This window comes from Thalia democratica, chromosome 4 (assembly GCF_965202585.1).
Source record: "Thalia democratica chromosome 4, ktThaDemo2.hap1.1, whole genome shotgun sequence".
NCBI lineage: Eukaryota > Metazoa > Chordata > Thaliacea > Salpida > Salpidae > Thalia > Thalia democratica.
In genome coordinates this window covers 65,455,979-65,475,292 of record NC_139168.1, presented here as the reverse complement: position 1 = coordinate 65,475,292, position 19,314 = coordinate 65,455,979, and the positions used below count along the sequence as shown (strand labels likewise).

Here is a 19,314-nt window from a genome sequence, read left to right as displayed (position 1 = left end):
ATAGAAAGCTATACAAACATTTCAAAAATATATAAATTTTTAAAACTTTTCTATAGAAAACACTTTACGATTGAAACAGATAAAAGTTTTAAGTAGTTTCTTATTTTTATTTGTTTCATTTATTTAAATATATAAAAGATTAAACTAGTTTAGTTTTTTGTTATGTTTTTAAATTTACTTACGTTTGGTTTTATTTAGAATTTGATTTGATAAGAATGTTTAAACTTGGAATTTTCTTGGTGATTGCCTTTGGTTTGGCAAAAATTGGTTCGTTTTTACAGTATTTATAAATTTAAAAAGAACAATAATTTGCATCTAGTTTTTTGACTGAAATGTTTTTGATTATTTATTCGCACGACTCCATATAAATTAAAAAATTTTACCTAAAAACTATAAGTATTCATGTTCAATAACAAAGTATAAAAATATTTTATTTACACTTATATAACTTTATAATTATCAAAGTTTTTAAAAATATGATACTTTCAAAATGTCTTTATTAAATAGTTTAGCATTAAAGTGCTTGTAATTATATTAAAAGTTTTTGCTGGATTATTTATAAAAATAAAACAATGTTATTTTATCTTTTAAGCTCAGTTTTAAAGTTCTTGTTTCAAATTCAATGTAGCTAAGTAGCACAGGCATTTTTTTGGTATTTTTAAATATACGCAATTTCTATACTGCTACTGCAATATATCAACATTTTGTAATTTGTAATCAAACAATGCTAAAGTCCAAAACAAACATTTAGATACTATAATGTAGCACAAAAATAAATATACTTTTTTAAAACTATTACTTGATATTTTATTATAATTAGCATGTGCTCGAACAGAAATATTTCATTTTGTGTTTGAGATGCACTTAGTTTTATTAACACAGTTTTTGTTAAAAATGTTTATTAGTCATTCTTTAAAGTTAACACACTTCATTTTAAACAATAATAAATTATTATATAATAGTAACACTATTAGAAGTATAGTTTGTTGAACGAAAAATAAAAGATGTTCAAAATATTTAGTCCTAGCAAGAACCTTTCGGTTACTGATTCGCACATCATGGAAACCTTTTAACGTCCTGATTTAGTGATGGTCTACAAATAATAAATAAAACCGTGCGCAAACTTTAGTTTCTAAAACAAACGTTGTACTTTAAAGTTTTTTTTAAGTATACATTGCATTTTACATAATGAATTTATACCTTAAATAGATAAACTCGATATTATTTCTTATAACAAAATTTTCATTGCGTCTAAAAAACTGTTTTCAGATAGACATTAAGTTTTATTGATTAATTTATAAACCATAGTTATACAATTTTCGATCGAAGCATATTAAGGCGCTATAATGGAAATAAACAGTTAAACAATTTTAATTTACCATATAAATTTTTAGGCGAATCTACCAGATATGCTCACTGTAGTTTCCATGGAGATAAGTATGTTAAGGGACAGATGTGTCTAAAAGAAGATGTTAGTTTAGTCAATAATTAATTAAATTAATTAGTGGTGTCTGAAATGAGTTGATAGATTTCAAATAGTAAATAACTACTTGTGTTTAGTAAAATATATAATTTTAAATAAGGTTTGAATGCTTAATAAAATGCTGTATGTTTAAGTTTAGATAATATTTTTTAATTGTATAGTTAAAACAAATAACACAAGCAGAAAAATAAACATTTTTTGGTAGACAAGGCAAAATTAAAAAACATAATGTTTTCTTTTTCAAACAATTACTTTTGAACAACGATTATCCTACATATGTATATATATATATATATATAGTTTTTTATTCTTTTCCCCACAGGACGACGGTCAGGTTTACGGCAGAATGGACGTTCACGTCAAAGGGGGACTGACCGGACCTTTTGGGGTGCACGTACACAGCAATGCCCCTAGAGGTTCCCGGTGCCGCAATATGGGACTCCATCACAACGTTGGCGACAAAACAGTGTGAGTTGTGACGTCATAATTTAGTAAGTCTTGATAATAAGTAACTCAACATGCGTCAGCATTAAAGTAATATGACGTATAACAGACTTAGTTTAATTTTTTGATAGTATTTTGATGACTGGCTAAGTTTTCTGCTTTGTAATCTGTTTTTGTGATTTTCCTGGTTTTGTATTTAAAAGCGAAGTTTTCAAACCCTAAAAACAATTTCAACAATATAGTCAATAAAACTAAGTTAGCATACATTACATTGAAGAAATGATTGATACTTTTTTTAAACAAACAGTTTACTTACCTAGATTGTGTCTTCTAGTAGTACATATTACTTTGATCTTCGACTATTAGTTAAAGTCACTATTAAACACAGAGGAGGCAATTAGTTACTGCATAATATGCATCCATATATATTTGTATTTAACTTTTAGTTTTATTTACAGTGACGAAGGAAACATCGGTACGTTCAAACTGGACGGGGACGCCATCCACGATATGGACTTCAAACTGGACTCGCATCTCAACCTCGACCTGTCCAGGGAAGACGAAAACGGAATCGTTGGAAGGGGAGTGAAGGTGAGGCAAAAATTTAACTTTCCTAACAATTTTGACCTTAAAAAACATATGTTTTCGAGATAAAGTGAGGGCATGGTAAAAATACTTCAAATGTTAACACCTCTAAAAGGTTTTAAAGCTACGTTAAATCTAAAGTTATATTAAATACTTCATTTCCTCCCCTATTTGATCACCATAAAAACAAAACAGTAACTTCAGATTTATCACCTGCAATATATATTTTGCAACTTTTCCATCTACGAGGTGTTATGATGCTTTTGAGTGATTGTTTTCTTTGCAACGAGTATTGTTATTTCGTAAACAATAATTGCTCGATAAGCTCACTGTATTAAAAAATATTATAAAAATTGTACTATTTGCAAACATGAGCAAAACATTAAACTTTTGTCATAGACCATCTCGGTAATATCAGGAGCTTATTCATTTTATAAGTATAACGTTTTATCAAAATATAAATACTAAAACTTGAGATTCTTAAATAAGTTTTAGATGAAACTAACCTCAGTAATAACATAAAATTACCGTAAATTATTAAAGATTTTTAAACGATATTATATAACTTAAAACTTAAATTATAATCTGTTAATTTTCCTTTAATTATTTTTGCTTGCTAATGCTAACTAGTATAAATTGAATACTTTTTGATGAACCTTCTAACTGTGTACTTACATAAAATATATTTTTAAAGTTAGTTGCAACAAAAGTAATTGATAAGTTTTAGCAAAAATCGGTTTTATTTATCTGCTTAATATTTTTTTTAAATGAATTATGTCTTAAAGTTCTGAATAACAATAACTATTAAACAAAAAATATATTTTTTCAAAGATTCATCTCGGTAATGGAAGATCTGTGTGCTGCAAATTGATCAGTGACAATTCTGTCATGTTCGAAGCTATGAAGGCTGACATCAAACAGAAGGGACACAACAAAAACTAATGACGTCATAATCATAGATAAGGCCTAAAATGTAGATATACGATTCACAGTTATAATTGTCATTTGACTTGTTTTTTTAAATATTGTACAAAAACTAAAATATTCAAAATATGTTTAAATTTATTATATATTTAAACTTTTACAGTTTTTATACAGATAAACAAATATAATATATACTATTTGGCTACTTTTATTTATTTTACATGTTTTAAAGAAATGTTTATTTTTATTTTAAGTGTTTTGTTCTGTGACAAAGTATGTATTAATAAAGAAGATATTTATTAAAAAGGATTTCAATGTACTTTTCAATTGATAAGTTATGTAAACTGAAAAGATAAATAGTAATACTTTTAGTCAATTTTCAGGTTTTTTAAAACTTAAAATAGGTTTTTTTAGAACGCAAACAAACAAGCAAAAGATTTACGAGAACCTAGTATTTTAAAAATTACTTAGTAATTCAAACAAATGATAAACAAACGGCATTAGAAATATTGAATAAACTTAAAAAATTTTAATTTCGAATTGAACATCATTAAAACAAATAAGCTACATATCGTAAAATTTTATAAAAGTAATTTCAAATTGACGGCAATACAAAAAGTTGTTCAGAAATTTTACTGGTTAAGATATATAAACCTTACTTACTAGATTTACATTAAATAAATGTTCATTTAATATACTTTTTAGTTCATTTAATATAGAAGTGAATTTAAAGTTAATTAATTTTAATCTTCAACTAACCACATTTATTTAATATCTGGACTTAGTTGTATATTTTTCATCAGTCTTATTAACTTTAAAACTTTTAAATAGGAAGATTCTTATTTTAAAATTCATAGTTTAGAAACTAATTTTTTTTTACTAATATTTAGGATTTATAATATTTTTTGAATACAAAAAAAATGTAACATGTCAGGGTGTAAAAAATTTTTGTTTTTACTGCTTTGTCTTTCTTTCAAATACGTTAACATTAGTCAAAAGTTTAAAAATTTGTTGTTGCATTTTAAATGCTTTTGAAAGCCTTTACAGATAAAGAGCTATTGAAAAATTATTTTTTACAACTAATTTTTTAGTATCAACACTAACTCGTTTACTTACTTTTAGTATAGAGAAAACCAATCCTTTAATTTAGAACATGTTAGATAGATTAAAAGAAGCTGTACGTTCTACCATTTTTAATAATTTTTCAAGACTCATACTTAAAACTAAACTTACCAAGCTAAAAAATACAGCTTTTACGCTTTTGATTTCAAAACTATTTCATCTATGTAAAGTATTGTTTACTGTCATTTCTTGATTTAAAATTTAATAAGTACCATAAAATATATATCTCGATATCAATCTTTTTACTTATTAGTAAATAATTTGTAAAAATATCACTTGTTTTTTAAGTATGCAAGTTAAATTCCCTTACGATTTTTGATATTTGTAAATAAAAAGGTCATACAATACTTTAGGCGTCTTTTAGACCAGTGCTTCTGAAATGGGGTTCCGCGAAACCCTAGGATTCCGCGACGCCTCTCAGGGGTTCCGCGAAGCCTTTCGAAATTTAAAAAAGAAATTTGAAAGAAAAAAAATATAAATTATAAAACTTCAAATAAACTAGAACACATAAAATGGAAAACATATATAATTGTAGCATTCATTGATCTGCTTAGTGTGTATCTAGTGGTAAAAATTTTTATAGGTATTCATTATTAATAGGTGTCCTGGTTGCGCAAATTTTTGTAAATTTTTTTAATTTCTATTTTTAGTGAAGTCATTAAAATACTGGTATTATCACTAAAGCAAACAATGTAGGAGCGATCAAAACAAACTCTAAATGTTTACACAATAAAAATAAATAAAAGATCTTTATCAGAAACTTATTTCTGGTATATTATATTGTTTCAAATGCTGTAAAAATGTTTAAAAAGATGTCTATTAGCTTGATTTAAAATTTAATATGTATAAAAGCTTAATTTCTACTTAAAAAATGATACTATAATGAAATGAAAAGTGTCGAAAATTATTTTATCAGCAAGGGTTTAGAGTGGAATAAATGTGTCGGCATTTGTACTGACGGTGCAGCGTCTATGACTGGGTCAAAAAATGGTGTAGTGAGGAAAATAAAGGATAAAGCAGTTGAAGCTAAATGGATTTATTGTTTTTTACATAGAGAAAATTTGGCAACAAAACATCTTCCTTCTTGATTACAAGAATTTCTCTCAGAGTCGATTAAAACTGTTAATTTTATAAAGAAAAATGACACAAAGACCAGATGTTTCAACAACTTATGTGAAAGTCTAGAAGCTGACCATCTGCGACTTCTTTATCACAACAAAGTTCGCTGGCTGTCGAAGGGGCGGACAATGGTTCGTCTTGTTGAATTAAAGAAGCAGGTGTTCACTTTTCTTAAAGATAAAGGCTCAGTATTAGTGAAGTTCTTTGAAGATGATGTTTTATTGCCAAGGCTGGCTTATCTCACCGATATTTTCGAAGAACTGAACGCTTTGAATTTAAGCATGCATGGGAAGCAATATTACATTTTTGTCAAGACAGACAAGATTGAGGCGTTTAAAAATAGAATTAACTTTTGTAAGAAAAAGGTTAGCAATGGTAATTTTGCGATGTTTCACCGGTTTGATGAGGCCCATGAGAAATGCATAAAATTCAACTTCTCTGACGAAATGTACAACCATCTTGACCTTTTATCTATAAAGTTTTAACATTATTTTCCTTAAGAATTTGAATCCTTTTATGTGTGATATTGCTTTAGAAGAAGTGAATCTTTCTACAGATACAGAAAACGAATTGCTGCAACTATCTGAAGATAGCAACTTAAAATTAAGTTTCAAAGGGAAAGAGTTTTTAAATTTTCGGATATGTGCAAATTCAGAGAACCCCGTCTTAGCAAAGCGTGTAGTAAAATTTATTTTACCATTCACCACCACTTATCTTTGCGAGTCCGTCTTTTCGCATGTAACAAACATTAAAACGAAGCAAAGGAACTGAATGCTGACTCCAGCCTTATCTGCCTGTCTCCGTCTCAGTCTATCCAAAATCCAGCCACACATTGACATGCTTGTTGCTAAGAGACAAGTTCAAGCTCCGCACTAAATGTTTTTTATTTATTTTTTGTCAGGCATCTTACCCGTTTATTACAGAAATCTGTGATTTCGATTAGGTTCATGTTCATTTCGTTATTGTTTGTAGCTCTCATTTTGTTTTTTTATGCAAGGAAAGATTTTTATGACGTTGCGATTAATCATGTTTGTTTTCGTTTATTTATTATAGAATCATAAAATATCTATTGCCTCTGGCGCACTTTGAGTTTGACTCGACTTAATACTATTACAATTAGTATGATTTCTAACAATGATATAGTTTTGCTGAAACATTATTTTTCACTGAAATTCTTTTGTTTTTGCAGGAAATATTATATTAAACATTTTATGTAAAATCAAAGTAGGGGTTCCGCGGGAAAGTTGAACTTTGGAAAAGGGTTCCGCCACTAGAAAAAGGTTCAGAAGCACTGGTCTATGTTGCTCCGCAAACCCATATTACGGTAGCATGCTTCATCCTAGATTACTTTAATCTTTTTAAGTATACATAAACTATTGTAAGAAACTGATTTACATTTTACACTAATCAGTTTACAAAGTAAAATAAGCAAGTTGCTTTGGATATAAAAAATCATGCCAGTATACTTACATAGAAAATGTTCACACTTACATAGAAACTTTAAGCATTATCCATACAACAAGTATTATTCTGTAAGTATTAAATGTTTATTTATATTCTTTAATTTAAATTATAATTTAGCTTATAAAATTTTTCGGAATAAATTAGTTATCTGGTTTTATTTACAATTAGTTGTCAAAAGATTATTTTATTTTAAGCTTGATAGATACATTTAAATACATATTTAAGTTAATAAAATTATTTTTAATGTACGATTTCTTGGATATATTAATCATATTTAATTTCTTCGATATTTACTTTTAGTAAATTTTTTTATAAATTCTCTTTAATTTCATTTCAATTGAACAGGAATTTTTTCAGTAGAATGAGTTTTCTTTCCATTGAAGTTGCTATGAATGATACTGATCTAATATAGTAAATGTTTAATATATTGTATTACAACAACTTGCATACCAAAACAAAGCTATAAAATTTTAAACAAAAGTTATTTTGAATAAAACTTTATGTGTAGTTTTTTAGTCGTGTAGAGATTTACTATAAATATTTAATTGAAAATCTAGTTTAGAAATAGATTTTCAGCGAACTCAAAATAGACATAGATATTTATAAACCTAACTATTTAACCTAATTTCAAATTAATCGCATTCTGCTTTAATTTAAGTATGCAAACAATGTAACTTTATATACACACTTTGCAAAAATACCGCTCAGAAAATTCCCAATTTGTTTAAAATCAAATGTTTAACTTCAAAGATAAACTTTATTTGTTGTAGCGAAAACTAAACTTTGTTTTATTTAAATAAAAGTTATTAAACTTATAATCTAAAAGTATAAACTAAAAATAACATTAAAGTTAAACTTTCGCTTGATGTTGCAAAAAGTACACTCAATTTTTTTAAGAAAAATATTTTTTCAACTTCTCAATAATAAAAATAGAACAAATTTTACAACCTTTTCTAATTAAAACAAAACACATTTTGTAGTATTCTAAAAACGAATAAGACTTTTATAGCTGATTATAAAGGTATTAACAGTTTTAGTTATATGCTTCTGTTTTTAAAGTATTTAAATTTTTGTTCAAAGCTTTTAAAATATGTTTGTCCTTACCTGAAAGTTATTTTACAACTAACTCTTTAAAGTTTATGTTATTTAATCATTTTGTTCAGTCTTGGAAAATTAAAAACGAAAAGTACAAGTTTGAGAACCTTTAAAAAAAAGATGCTTTATTTATAACAATTTTAAATATTGATACAAAGTCAAATATATGTTTTTCTGGCAACTATGGTACAAAAACTTTGTTTGAATGTTATACATTAGAAATATAAATTATTTTGTTTGTAGAAAACGAAATGAGTTCTGCACAGTTTGTTTTTTAATAACTAAATTGTTTCATTACGTTAAAAACCCACGTAACTTAAGAATGAACATCCCGATATCAACTTAAATGTGGTTATAAAACCGAAAAAAATACTTTTTAGATAGAAGTTAGTGAAATTAATCTTGTTCAAGTGAAACAAAACTTAATATAGATTTTTACTTACGTGTTTTAAACATTTGAGTTTTCTAATAAGCTAAAAACTCAATACACTTGAAGTTCGTTTTGAACTATTTAATGATATTAAGTGTTTGGTGATTTATTACTTTTTGTACTCTGGTGCAAAAAATTGATAAACGTTTAATACATAAATAGTGTTGAATAACAAATATTATATAGCATAATATTTGTTTAATTAATTTAGCTGTATAACACTTTAAACTCTTAAAGCTAACGTAGTCAATAATTCTAATATATTTTAAAGGTCAATTACGTAGATCGGGCGTGAATTAAACTAAAACTGTCGAAATGTTTTAAAATTAGAAATTAATAAAAAATCAGCATTTAAAACCTTTTAAAAAATGAAACTAGCCTTATAATTTATAATAGTAGAGTTTTAGACTAACCATAAACACTCCTGCTTAAGCAAAAGTTTCAGAACTTAAAGTAGTAGCTTTTTATGTGTTTTTTAAGTTTTTCATAAATCAAAAAAAAATGTTATATTGTAAAATACTTATGTTTTATTAATCTAAAGCAATTTTTACATGTTCAGTTACTGGAAAATAAAGAGTTTGTATTTTAGAAAAAAATAAAATTATTTTATTTATGATTTATAGAGTATTTTCCACCTAATTTTTGAACACAATTTTAAGTTTCGACATCTGTAACTAAATGTTTATGTTAACGCTACTGAAATCATTTGAAACAAAAGTTTTAATATATATACATATATATATATATATATATTGTATATAAACTTCATTGTCCTAATTTGTACAAACTCTGTAGGTTTACCAAGCCTACAGATAAATGGTGAAATAAATTCAAAGTTTAAAAAAGTATTAAAATGTTTTTATCCAACTTAGAAAAGTTAAAGAACTCCATGTTTAAGTGTTATATTGATTTTTTTTATGCTTGGTTTTCTTATTTGAATGTTGTTCAAACTTTGTTTAAACGAAACATTTTTTACTAGCCATATGCCAATATTTAAGTCGTTGTTAAAAGGTTAATTTTCAATTCTTTTTGTTATAATACATGACTTTCTTATTACTAATAAATAAAAGGAAACTTAAAAATAAAAATTTCCCGCTTTTAATTTGAGAGTCAACTAAGCAACCTTTGTATACTACAATTTGAATATAAAATCTTTTTCTAATATTTTTCAGATATTAAAAAGTTTTAAAATATTTAAATTTCTAACAAATTTTATAGATTTTTTAAAGTTGTACCTTTTATCCTTTTAGTAAAAACTATATTTAAATGTTTCTTGTATTCTTTTAATTCTTAAATTTTTCTAGATAAAAATGATTTTAGATAGTTTATTTTTTTTTATAAAAAAAATACTTGTTTTTATTTATAAGTCATTTATAACAAGAAGTTTTATTTTCATCAAAAAAAAAACAATTTCTAAAATGATATATTTTTATAAAGATTGTTTTTTACTAGTGATAAGTTTTAAAGTTTATATTTAAATCATAGTTTACTTTATTAAAATTTAAATAAAAGATAATTTGGTTAACATAAAAAGTTTTAATATTTTAAAGTTTAAAAGATATAAAATAATAAAGTTTGTACAATGATTAGTTGAAATTAACTTGTTTGTTACGAAATGATGCCATTATTGTAAAAATATAGAACTGTACATAAATTTATTTTGATCAACTTAAATATTCAAGTTCGAATAGTTTCAAAGTTGTTAAGTTTGTTTTAAACTTATAATAAAATTCAAATGAAACATATTATTAAAAGCAATTTTTTTTTTACAAATTATTTTTGCTACGATTTTTTTAATACAATTGAACTTTGTTTTCGTATAGTGTCCATATTCAATTTTAAAAAACTGCTTAGTACAATACTTACTTTGAATAACTTTGTATTATTTTTATTTATAAATCAGTACTTTACATAAATCTATCATTGTAATTGATGTTTAGGCAATGTACATGTTACAGAAATCTCTGACCCGCCATGTTTTTATTTGATTAAAAAATATTATTTAGAACCAAAAAATCTAAGATTAAAAACATGAGATTAAAATCTTATTTTACAAGTCTATATTGCGAAATACTTTATTAAAAACAAAAATATGACCAGCTGTGCCAATTTATTAAAGGTTTTATATCAGATAACTAAAACAAATGCAAAAAAATAACTTACTGATGACAATCTAAAATATCAACATTTAAATTAAATTAGTTTTACTACTTATAAAAAAGTAAAAAATTAAAAAAAGTAATTGTAGCCTTTGTTTTTGTTGTAACTTCTAAAAGTGTCTGACTTGACAACTGCAAGCGATTGGCACCAGAACCGTCTTTCTCTCCTTCATTCCGGCTATTTTCCTGTTGGCGAATATCGGCTTCGTCACTAACTTAACAGAGTTGGGTTTCTCTATCTGGTAATTCCCTACGTTGCAACCCGAGTTGCGGCACAAGGCGGCCACGAACGTCTGTTTCAGTTTTCTGCACCTCAGCTCAACAAAGTCCCACGCTGCCAGAGCTCCGTTCGGGACGATCATCTTCCTCGGCTCTCCCGCCTTCTTTCTTATCGAGCACTCTTTTTGAACGATGAAGTCTCTGCGAGTAAACATACTTCGGTTGGAACAGTTGCAAAAAATAACTATTAATTTATTAAAACAAAGTTGAATACAAGCACAAGTGCAAATTATCTGTTCTAATTTTTACCAGCTTTTGTTGTTAAAAAGTCCAAGCTTGTCAAACATTAAAAGTTAAAACATTGCTGTTTTAATACTTTTTAAGTATTTCACAAGTTTGGATCTTTCGCCACCGAAACATAGTAATAAATAGAATAATTAATTCGCACTTGCATTATTATTTAGTCAACCTCTTTACCTGATAAATTTTTAATTTTTTTTTAGTCAAGACAAACAACCATGTAATACTAAAGTAGATTGTTTTTTTACCTCCATGTCAGGTAGGCGATGTCCTTGGGGTAGTAGTTTATGGCGTCCGGTTTGTTGTGATCGTGACTTTGGTGCCTCGAATGTCTGACGGCAGAAGAAACGAAGTTTAAAAGAATTGCCACGACAAAAATTGTTTCCTGTGTAAATTTGTAGAAAGTTATCATTTGCAAAAACTTTATGCAACTTTTGACTTATTTGGCGAAAATTGAACACTTAGTATTTTTAGTTTATTATTTAGAAAATTCTGAATTCTTTCATATAAAGGTTTTTTATTTTTCGTTTTAATAGACTTTCGCTTAAGTTTTAAAATGAATATTAACGATATTAGAGCTTTGATCTACTATAGTTACTCAAAGTGGCGATGCTTAGTTACGTCATAAAAGCTACGAAACTTAGCTTAATTATAGTTATCTCTCAAACTAAAATTTTTAACTAATTTTTCTGTGTATTTGAAAAGAAGCGTTACTTAAATATAAGATAGTAAAACATTATTAGAGGTAGTCTGTGTTGCTCCGCAAACCTATATTACAGTAGCATACTTCATCCTAGATTACTTTAATCTTTTTAAGTATAGATAAACTATTGTAAAAAACTGATTTACATTTTACACTAATCAGTTTACAAAGTAAAATAAGCAAGTTGCTTTGGATATAAAAAATCATGCCAGTATGCTTACATAGAAAATGTTCACTTTGTACTAAATTCTTTTAGTAAAAAGTTTGACATCAGTATCTAAAAAAAATCATACCAACCTTTGTGAACACCATATCGATAGATTTTTACAAACCTAGATTCAATGTTCACTGTGTACAAAAGTTTCTTAATATAAAAATTAAAGCAACTACATGCTTATATACTTGACCGGTAGAAAAAAAGTTAGTAATCAGATACCCAATGGAGACTAAAATCTGAAACGGAATAACATTTGTTTTGATTATTTTCACAAGCGTTTAATATTATTTTTAAATATGAGCTTAACGAGTGTATGTGCAATATTTTGTTTAACTTATAAGCAAGAAGAAGTTCATTAACTTTTCAGTTATTGTTGCAAACATTTATCCTTTTCATTTATTAAAAAATATATGTACGTAGACTCAGTATTGCTTAATAATAATGAAACTCGCATATCTATTTGTTTTATATTAAACTAGTTACTTTAAGGAAACACTATTGTAAAATTGATCTGTAAGGTTCGTACTTAACCACTAACTACTTTCAGGTTAATTTACTGAAAGTTGATATAAAAACTGCTATACCTAGTCTTGAAGCATTTAAACTTTCACATATACAAGCATTTTAACGGAGAAAATTATTGCATGACATTTTTGTTTGTATATTTACAAAATTCATCGTTTGAAATGATAACTTTGTCAAACTAGATTAGTTGTTTTACTTACACACATAAATTTTTATGTTGAACTTAAGTTTAAGTTTTAATCAGTTTTTTACCAAAAATATTTTATTCCAATACTATCTATTAACTATTAACAAACTTAAAGAAATGTTTAAAATAAAATAAAAGTTTGAGTTTTTGTAAAGATGTTCATTTGAAAAAAATAATATTACTAGTTGTTATAAAAAAATATTTAAATCGATGTGCATACTTTTAATGTATAAGGAACCTTTAGAAAGCTTTCAACTTTAGGTAAGTAGTATAACTGGCTTTATTTTATTCTTTTATTTCATTCTTAAAGTATTAGCCTTTTAGTATGGTTTTTGCCATATGCTTGTTTTTGTTATAAATAGGTTTATTTATGCGTAAAAATTATGAGAGTTTAAATCATATTTTATTAATATATTTGTTTTGTAACAGCTTGTTAATTTTAATTAGTTGTTATATATAAAAAATTTCTAATTAAAAAAAACACAATCTTTTGGAATTATTCAATGAAAATTTAATAAGTAAGTTTAAAAGAATAAATTTAATAAAGATGTCTAAAAAATATATATTTTAAGCATTACTGAGTTTTTAAGATTATTTTTTTATAAACTTACTAAACCTTAGGTACATGTATATCACCAGCTCGTGTTAAATAAAATTTAATTTGTGAAAGTTTACTAGAGTGTCAACAATAAAAACTTGCGAAAGTACATTAAAGATTTTGTTTATGAAAACTTATCCTAAAGTTAAATACTTATTGAATTCGTACATTGACGAAATGTTTCAAACTAAATACTGATGCGACAAAACATTAAAACATGACATGCAGTTTTCATGTGAGCAGTTAGTCAGTTAATTTTGTGTGCAGCTGGAAGCAACAATTTCTCTTGAACGTATTTTGTGAATGTTAATTGTAAATATTGTTTTGTTTTAAAAGTCAATATTTCAACTGGTGTTTAATTGTTTAAATATTTAAGCCAGATTTACATGCTTTATAATTGATTAAATTTTTTACAGTTTAATGCTTATTAAAAGTTTTATTTAATTTTTAGTTTATTGTTTTAAGTCTTTTGAAATAGATTTAAATAGCTATCAATTTATATTGAAAAAGTGTTTATAAAAGTAATTTATAATTTTGTTATGCTAGTATTTCTTGTTGTGTTTTATATAAATGATTCATTACTTAAAACTGTCTTGTCTGATTTAAATAAAGTAACCTAGAGTAGCATTAAGTATTTTATAGATAGTGTCCACTGATAATTTACAAGTTAGCACCTATAAGTAGTTTAAAGTTATTATGTCTAACTTAGATAATATTAATTATAAGTTGCCTACAGCGGGTCCTGACCATAAGCCTGTTAGAATGTCACCCCGCCTGCAGGAAAAGTATGAACAAAAAGGTCAAGTTGACAATCTACCCATAGAAAGTCAACCTGACCCAACTGAGGCTTTAAATGTTGGCCCACCAACATCCATAGCCCACAATTTAATAAACATAATAAAACATAAGTAAAAAGAGTTACTGATTGAGGGTAAGTGTATACGATAGTAAAAATAAATATAAAACAACTAATAAAATTATTAAAAAAAAAGAAAAGCTTTTGACCGAAGGTAAGGGCTAGGGGTAACTGTGATAGAAAAAAAAAATAAAAAATGTTAAAAAAAATAAATAAATAAAATAAAAATAAAAAACTTACCGACCGAGGATAAAGGTTAGAGGTAACAGTGATTACAAAAAAAAAATTAAAAATATATAAATATACATTAATATAATATTTAAAATAAATAAATAAAATTTAACCAGTGCAAAATTTTCTCCGTGCAAAAGTGTCTTCGTGCAAAAAATACTCTTGGCGTGGAAGTATATTCGTGCTATTTTATCTTCATGCAGTTTTATTTCCTCGTGCAAAATAGTCTTCGTGCAAAAATATCTTCGTGCAAGTTTGTGCACTCGTGCAATTTTGTCCCCTCGTGCAATTTTGTACGCTCTTGCAAATTTGACAGCTACCCATGATTTGTATTTTATAAGCTTCTGTCATAAATTTAAGACAAAAATTAATATTTTTGCGTAAACAGCAATGATTTGAATGAGACCCTTATACTTTTTTTTTAATATTCTTTTACATATATACAAGTTTTATTAAATATGTAAATGTTAAATCTTTATATTTTTAAACAGTGTTAAAATTCGACTTATGTTAACAGAAAGTTTTAAATTGATAGTAATTTTGAAGTTATTTTAGTTAGAACCTCTTTTAGCTTATGATAGGGTCGTCAGACAGTAGCGGCCCTTAAAGCCAAAATCTAAGGCCACCGAGGTACTTTTCAGCTCAAAACATGGCTTTCAAAAGATGTAATAGGAAAGTTATTGTGGTATAATTTAACAATGAGACTCCTAAATTAACAGCTACTAAATAATCGTGTTTTATTTTATGACTCTATTTGTAAAAAGTAAATTTTTTTATGAACTTATCCTACAAGAATTTATTTTACAAACTAAGTTTCGATCAAAGACCTTGTCAGTGCTTAAATAAATCTTATTCAAATAGTAAAATGTTTATGTTGATTACTACAATTGTTTCATAACAAACGCAGCCCGCAAAGACTTTTATTAATGCAATGCTAGCAAGTTTATCCAGAAAATTTCATTCTTTTGAAAGGCTGCTGAACCCCACTTATAAAATTAGGAACTTAGATTTTATCTCGTTACGAGTTTCCATAATAGCTCGTAATATCTGCTATAAATTTTTAGGAGGTTTAAAGATAACTCTATAAAGTTCATTAATTTTTTTTTATAAAACTTTATTAACATTAACCAGCTAATTTTAGAAACATTTTTTGCGCCTTTTTTAACCAAACCATACTTTGTAAAAAACCAAAGAAATGAAAACTTTAGTATAAACAAAACTTAAAGTTGAATACATTCTAAAATTTAAAAATAACTATTTAATTTTGAACTGCAAATTTATACTTCAAAATGAAGCGTGTCAGTCACTTACTATTTTAGTTATATAAATAAATAGAATAAATAATTCAAAAAATACTTTTTATATTAAAGTAGTAGCTATTATAAATTCAAAGTTTCAATTACGTACAGCTCTTCTGAAGAAAAATATATTTAGTAGTATATGGAAACTTTCCTAATAACTTAAACATTTGAAAGAGATTTATGACAATCAAATAGAGTAGTTTTTATAAGTTCCTAATGTACCTTTTTTATGAATAAACAAACAAAAAGCTAGCAATCAGCTACATAATTGAACAATCACTTAATATTACTAAACGTGATTTTTCTAGACGTATACTTAAATTGTGTGCGTAAGGTATTCATTTTAGCAAATTAGTCATTCGAATGACTTAACTAATTACTATTTTTTTTTTGCTTGGTTGTTTGAAACTTAGTTCGTTTTTATTGTTACAAAGTTTTGTTATTAACTTCATAGTATTTAGAAAAGTAGTTGTTTATTTCTTAGATTTTGATTTCTTATGTTAAAAGTTTTTTCAATTTAACAAAACTTTTTTGAAAGTTAAAGTTTGTATTTGATTTCAAAAAAATATTAAGTGAACGTTTTAAACATAAATAACTATTATCATGTTTATGTTTAGATTGCACAACTAAATTTACTTTTGTACAATTATCTGACACTTTTAAAAGTGTCTATAGTTTATTCAACCACAAAAATAAAGACGCACAAATTGTTTGGTCCTAGGACCTGGTGCAGAAAACCATTCGGTTATCGTGATACCACGGATACTTTCTAACACCTTGTCCAGGACGTTATTTTTATTTGTATCTTTATTGTTTTTATGTTATTCAAAAAACTTTATTTTTAACTTTTTATCAGTAGACAATATTAAAAGAAATTGCAAGGAAAACATTTATTAGAATTAATAATATTTCTATATTTTTTAAGTTGTAGTAACTTTTTAATTAGAACTTGAAATTTTACAGAAATTACTAATAATGAATGATAAAAACGAATTTTTATGTAAATCGGTTCTGATGCGAAAACCTGCCAATTCTCTTGCAAAAGAAGCACTCAGAATGGAGCCTTCAGAAGTTTGTATGGATAAAATAAACAGGCAACACGAACAACTAAAAACCGCTTTCGAGTTAGTTAAAACTGTTAAAAGGTTTTTAGTTGAGTATAGAAGTAGAAATAAATAGAAAAACAACTTGTTTATTTTTTAATTGAATTTTATTAGATAAATTTTGTAAGTAAACGGCAAAAAAACTGTATGCTTTTGTTTATAACTGCTCTGTACAAATGATTAATATTTTCAAAGATATTTGGGGTTGAGAGTAGTGATGATGGAAACAGATGAGATGCTGCCTGATTGCGTGTTTGTAGAAGACCCTGTCGTTGTGGTGGGCCAGAAAGCCATTTTGACCACAACTGGGCACGTGAGCCGCAGAAATGAGGTTCGTATAAAATAAAGTAAAAAAAAAAAGTACTTTTATTCTCAATTTAATATTTACTGTTTTGAACAATAAACAGCTTTTACATGTCTTTGAAATTATTTAATTGTGAGTAATAATGACGAAAGTCAGTGACTAACAAAATATTAAGGTTTAGTTTAATACATAAACGTGTTTTATTGAAAAACAATTTAAATAAATTAAATAATTTTTAAGCACAATTTTTTCTTTAATTTTATATTTTATCTTAATGCTTTTTTTTTCAGAAAACTGCAATGAAAGCGCAGTTAGAAAATATTGATGGACTGCAGATTGCAGAAATGTCAGAAATAAACAAGGAAGCAACATTGGACGGTGGAGATGTTCTGTTCACTGGTAAGAAATATTTATAAATAAAACTTTTAAAATGTTGACCAAAGAAACTTTGCATCGATAATTAGCAAACAGTTATACCTTTTGTAAAACATTTTGTTTCAACAAAGCTTGTAATTCCTTTGGTTTACAAGCAAGATGCTAAACAAACTGTTTTAATAAATGCTATAGTCAGCGCTTCTAATTTAAACTTTTTTTAGTCTTTTTTTTTTAGTTAATTTTTTTTTGCAATTATACTTTAAAGATTAGGTATCTTATTATGTGCATAACTGCTTGAGCAATCAATCTATTTATAAAAACATCTAAAAGTTCTCGTGATACGTTAAAGGAAAGGAAATGTTCGTCGGGTTGAGCACGAGAACAAACGTGGAAGCGGTTGAAGTGATGAGGAACTACTTCAGTGACGTCACTGTGCACGCAGTAGAGGTGAGCGAGGAACTGCACCTAAAGTCATGCATGACGTTGGCGGGAAGAGGGACCATACTGGCTTCCGTCGGCACGCAAGCGACCAGGGACGTTTTGAAAGTAGTTTGATTTTTTGTTTGTGATAACAGAGTTGAAAATAAATTAAATTGTTTTTGTTTTCTTTAATATAGAGTTTTGAAAATAGTTTGATAATTTTATATAAATGAGTTTAAAAACTTGAGCAGTTTCTTTTTTGACTTGTGTAGTGTTAATAGATTTTTGTTATAACGTTGTTTAAGAATGTTGTAATGGTTTACTATAAACGAAAAAACATCATTAGGTTTCTAAGTGGTTGTATAATTTTGAGTTGTTTTGATATTTGTTAATGTAATAACCAAGTTTAGAAAATTTGAACAGTTTTTATTCTTAGTTCAGTATAATATCGATTTATTTTTGTTATTACGTTGGTGAATCTTGTTTTAGTGTTTAAAAAACAGTTTTCATCAAGGTTTTAAGTATTTTTGTAATATTATAGAGTAAGCAAAGTAGTTGATGCCTATGAACTTTTAACAAAAAACACGATGTCAAAAGTGTAATTTTATATTTAGATGACATAATTCCGATTATGTTTTACTTATAGGCAACTTTAAGCTAAGCTAAAATAGTTTCTACGTATTTTTTTGTGGAATATAAAGGGAACTCATTGTTTAACACTGTCACACGATAAACTGTTTCTTGTATCTATTTTAAACATTTATTCCTACTGTTTAACATTTAGCACAAAAAAAAAATAATTTACAGAAATTCAAAGAAGCAGCGACAGAAAACTACAAGTTTATAGAACTTGACAGCCTGCCGGCTAGATGCAACGTCGTATATTTTGAAGTTGGCGAAACCTCAGTCATTCTCCACACACCAATGACTAATGAACAAGGAAATTGAGGTTTGTACAGAAAATTATAAAAAAATACTTGATGGCATACAAACATCAGTCTCAAGCTCTATATTTTGCAAGGAAAACAACTTTTTGGGCAAAAGTGAATTTGTCGCATTAGTAGTTACACTCTTAAATAACAGTAAATAAATATCAATTTACTATTTACGTTATGTAGTTTCAATATACTTTTACAAGATAAGACGTTGT

At 26.4% G+C, this 19,314-nt stretch overlaps 2 protein-coding genes across 2 annotated transcripts; both read left to right on the top strand.

The window, feature by feature from the left end:
* Positions 1-201: 201 nt before the first annotated feature.
* Positions 202-3,734, top strand: LOC145834959 (uncharacterized). Its single transcript, XM_082942488.1, has 5 exons — positions 202-267; positions 1,395-1,471; positions 1,806-1,951; positions 2,386-2,518; positions 3,344-3,734. Exons 1-5 carry the CDS (start codon positions 216-218, stop codon positions 3,452-3,454), a joined length of 519 nt encoding a protein of 172 aa, XP_082798614.1. The 5' UTR covers positions 202-215; the 3' UTR covers positions 3,455-3,734.
* Positions 3,735-16,937: 13,203 nt separating this feature from the next.
* On the top strand, positions 16,938-19,112 carry LOC145833573 (N(G),N(G)-dimethylarginine dimethylaminohydrolase 1-like). Its single transcript, XM_082940741.1, has 5 exons — positions 16,938-17,086; positions 17,261-17,396; positions 17,660-17,768; positions 18,094-18,290; positions 18,972-19,112. Exons 1-5 carry the CDS (start codon positions 16,938-16,940, stop codon positions 19,110-19,112), a joined length of 732 nt encoding a protein of 243 aa, XP_082796867.1.
* The last annotated feature ends 202 nt before the right edge of the window (positions 19,113-19,314 follow it).

Bases quoted from the DNA above. Each gene is read 5' to 3' on its own strand.
- LOC145834959 (XM_082942488.1), top strand. From the start codon at position 216: ATGTTTAAACTTGGAATTTTCTTGGTGATTGCCTTTGGTTTGGCAAAA. The intron at 268-1,394 runs GTTCGTTTTTAC...ATAAATTTTTAG, and splicing joins CTTTGGTTTGGCAAAAATTG to GCGAATCTACCAGATATGCT. The intron at 1,952-2,385 runs GTGAGTTGTGAC...TTTTATTTACAG, and splicing joins AACGTTGGCGACAAAACAGT to TGACGAAGGAAACATCGGTA.
- LOC145833573 (XM_082940741.1), top strand. From the start codon at position 16,938: ATGAATGATAAAAACGAATTTTTATGTAAATCGGTTCTGATGCGAAAA. The intron at 17,087-17,260 runs GTTAGTTAAAAC...ATATTTTCAAAG, and splicing joins CAACTAAAAACCGCTTTCGA to ATATTTGGGGTTGAGAGTAG. The intron at 18,291-18,971 runs GTAGTTTGATTT...AATAATTTACAG, and splicing joins CGACCAGGGACGTTTTGAAA to AAATTCAAAGAAGCAGCGAC.